This window comes from Muscardinus avellanarius, assembly GCF_963383645.1.
Source record: "Muscardinus avellanarius genome assembly, chromosome: 16".
NCBI lineage: Eukaryota > Metazoa > Chordata > Mammalia > Rodentia > Gliridae > Muscardinus > Muscardinus avellanarius.
The window spans coordinates 35,996,768-35,999,314 of NC_137802.1; the positions used below are offsets into that span (position 1 = coordinate 35,996,768).

At 44.6% G+C, this 2,547-nt stretch overlaps 1 protein-coding gene across 1 annotated transcript; it reads left to right on the forward strand.

Annotated features, from left to right (window-relative positions):
* Positions 1 to 822: 822 nt before the first annotated feature.
* PTRH2 (peptidyl-tRNA hydrolase 2) lies at positions 823 to 1,362 on the forward strand (the record flags this gene model as incomplete). The annotated part of the gene is made up of 1 exon (XM_080713407.1): positions 823 to 1,362. One exon carries the CDS (start codon positions 823 to 825, stop codon positions 1,360 to 1,362), a length of 540 nt encoding a protein of 179 aa, XP_080569533.1.
* Between the last annotated feature and the right edge of the window lie 1,185 nt (positions 1,363 to 2,547).

The following is a 2,547-nucleotide window of genomic DNA, read 5'->3' on the forward strand; positions in this document are numbered from 1 at the left end:
TAGGCTGGCTTCAAACCTGCGCAATCCTCGATTTTGTCTCAGCTTCCCAAGGGCGGGGATTACAAGCATGCGCCACCACGCCCAGCTTCATTGTAGGCTTTTTAATGTCTTTCCTTGTGCCTGGTAAATTTCAGTAGTGTGTCTCCCCATTTGTCACGTGACAATAGAGAGCTGCATTGAGGGGTTGGTACCGTCTCTGTTGAGAATCTTTGCATTTTGAAAACACAGACACTGCTTTCCAGAGAAGGGATGAGTTATCTTTGGTTTCTTCAGATCTTTTAGGCATATTGGTTAAACAAAACATTTACTTATTTACTTTTGCCACAAGATTTAGGGAAGATTAACAGTTTTTGAACCAGAAAGATACTGCTCATGTCAATTCTAAATGACCTAATCTAGCCGAGTGTGGTGGCGCACGCTTGTAATCCCCGCACTTGGGAGGCTGAGACAGGAGAATCGCACAGGTTCGAAGCCAGCCTCAGCTACTTAGTGAGGCTCTCAGCAATTTGAGACCCTGTTTTCAAATAAAGTATAAATAAAATAGGTCTAGGAGTATAGCTCGGAGGTAGAAAAGCCCGAGTTCCATCCCCAGTACCGCAAAAATAAATAACCTAACCTGTTTGATGAGGCTGTTGGAATCTTACCTAGTGCACAGGGATGCATAGGAATGGGGAACATGCAGAAGACCCAAAGTATATTCTGCTTTTTTATTGGGATGACCTCATATAGATCTAAAATATTGCTTACTACTTATAGTCAAGGTGCTATCTAATACGGTTATACCTTCACTGCTGGATAGTAACTTTTTTCCTTCTCCTTCAGATGCTCTCCACATCCTTGGTTATGGAGTATCTGGCTCATCCTGGCACACTCAGCTTGGCTGCTGGAGTCGCTTGTGGCATGTGCCTGGGCTGGGGTCTCCGGGTACGCTTTGGGATGCTCCCTAAAAGTTCTACTCAAGAGACAGACACAGAGACTGGCACTGAAGCAAGCATCTTGGGAGAGAGTGGGGAGTACAAAATGATTCTTGTGGTTCGAAATGACCTAAAGATGGGAAAAGGAAAAGTTGCTGCCCAGTGTTCTCATGCTGCTGTTTCTGCTTACAAGCAAATTCAAAGGAGAAACCCTAATGTGCTCAAACAGTGGGAATATTGTGGGCAGCCTAAAGTGGTAGTCAAAGCCCCTGATGAAGAAACCCTGATGGAATTATTGACCCACGCAAAGATGCTCGGACTGACTGTAAGTTTAATCCAAGATGCTGGACGTACTCAGATCGAACCAGGCTCTCGAACTGTCCTAGGAATTGGGCCAGGACCAGCAGACCTCATTGACAAAGTTACTGGTCACCTAAAACTGTACTAGATGGTCTTTTGGATAATGCTGACCCTGTTACACATCGTTCAAGCCTGTCAAATTCTAACAGAAAAAGTTCATCTTCCTTCCCAAATTTAGAAATTCCTGAGATGAAAATAAAAGTGTTCCTGTGTTTTATCACATACTTGGTGATTATAGTTTTCACCTTGGGTTTAAAAAATACTGGTGTTTAGCCGGGCGTGGTGGCGCACACCTGTAATCTCTGCGCTTGGGAGGCAGAAAAGGAGGATCACTCAGGTTTGAAGCCAGCCTCAGCTACTGAGTGAGGCTCTCAGCAACTTAGTGAGACCCTGTTTCCAAATAAAATATAAGATAGGTCTGGGAGCATAGCCCGGAGGTAGAAAAGCCCCTGGGTTCCACCCCCAGTACCGCACACACACACACAAAAATACTGGTGGTTAAATGGTCTTGGTGGTTCAAGTATTAAGTTTTGAAACAAATACTGAAGAGAAACAGGCCGGGCGTAGTGGTGTACGCTTGTAAACCCAGCATTTGGGAGGCTGAGACAGTAGGATCGCAGTTCGCAGACAGCCTCAGGTACCACTTAGGCCCTGTTTCAAAATAAAGACTAAGAAAATAGGGCTGGGGGTGTAGCTCAGAGGTAGAATGCTCCTGGGTTCAGTCCCTAGTACCACAAAAAAAAGAGGTGGGGGGTCATAATAAGTTTCGCTAAAAGGAGAATAACAGCTTTTCTGCAGTTAGGTCCCTCTGTGTGCTGATCGCTCTTCCCCTGAACCTCGCCCTTGGTCCCCCTGCGTTCTTGGAGAGTCCTACTGAATTCAAATTGTATTTCCCGTGCTGTGACTTTTTGGCTAATAGCCTAGTTTAGTAATAGATCATGGTATAGCCACCCACAGCAGAGCCCCGTAGTCTGGAATCTTAACTTTCTGGACTTTTCTGTTTCAAAGCTGAAGTTATAAAAGCCTACCTGTGCAGCATTCCATGCTCATTTCCCCTGCCCCATACTGGCCAAAGCTTCTCAGCAGAGTTCTCAGCAGAGTAGGTTGTAAGTTACAGGCTGTAAAAATCCCATTAGTCTCATCTCATTTGCTACACCAGTGAAGCCACTGAAACTAAAGTGATCTTACACACTTTGAAGGTTAGAAATTGGTCCATGTAGAAATTTATGGTAACTGAAGTAAATGTTATTTCCCAATGTTCCTTTCCCTAAAA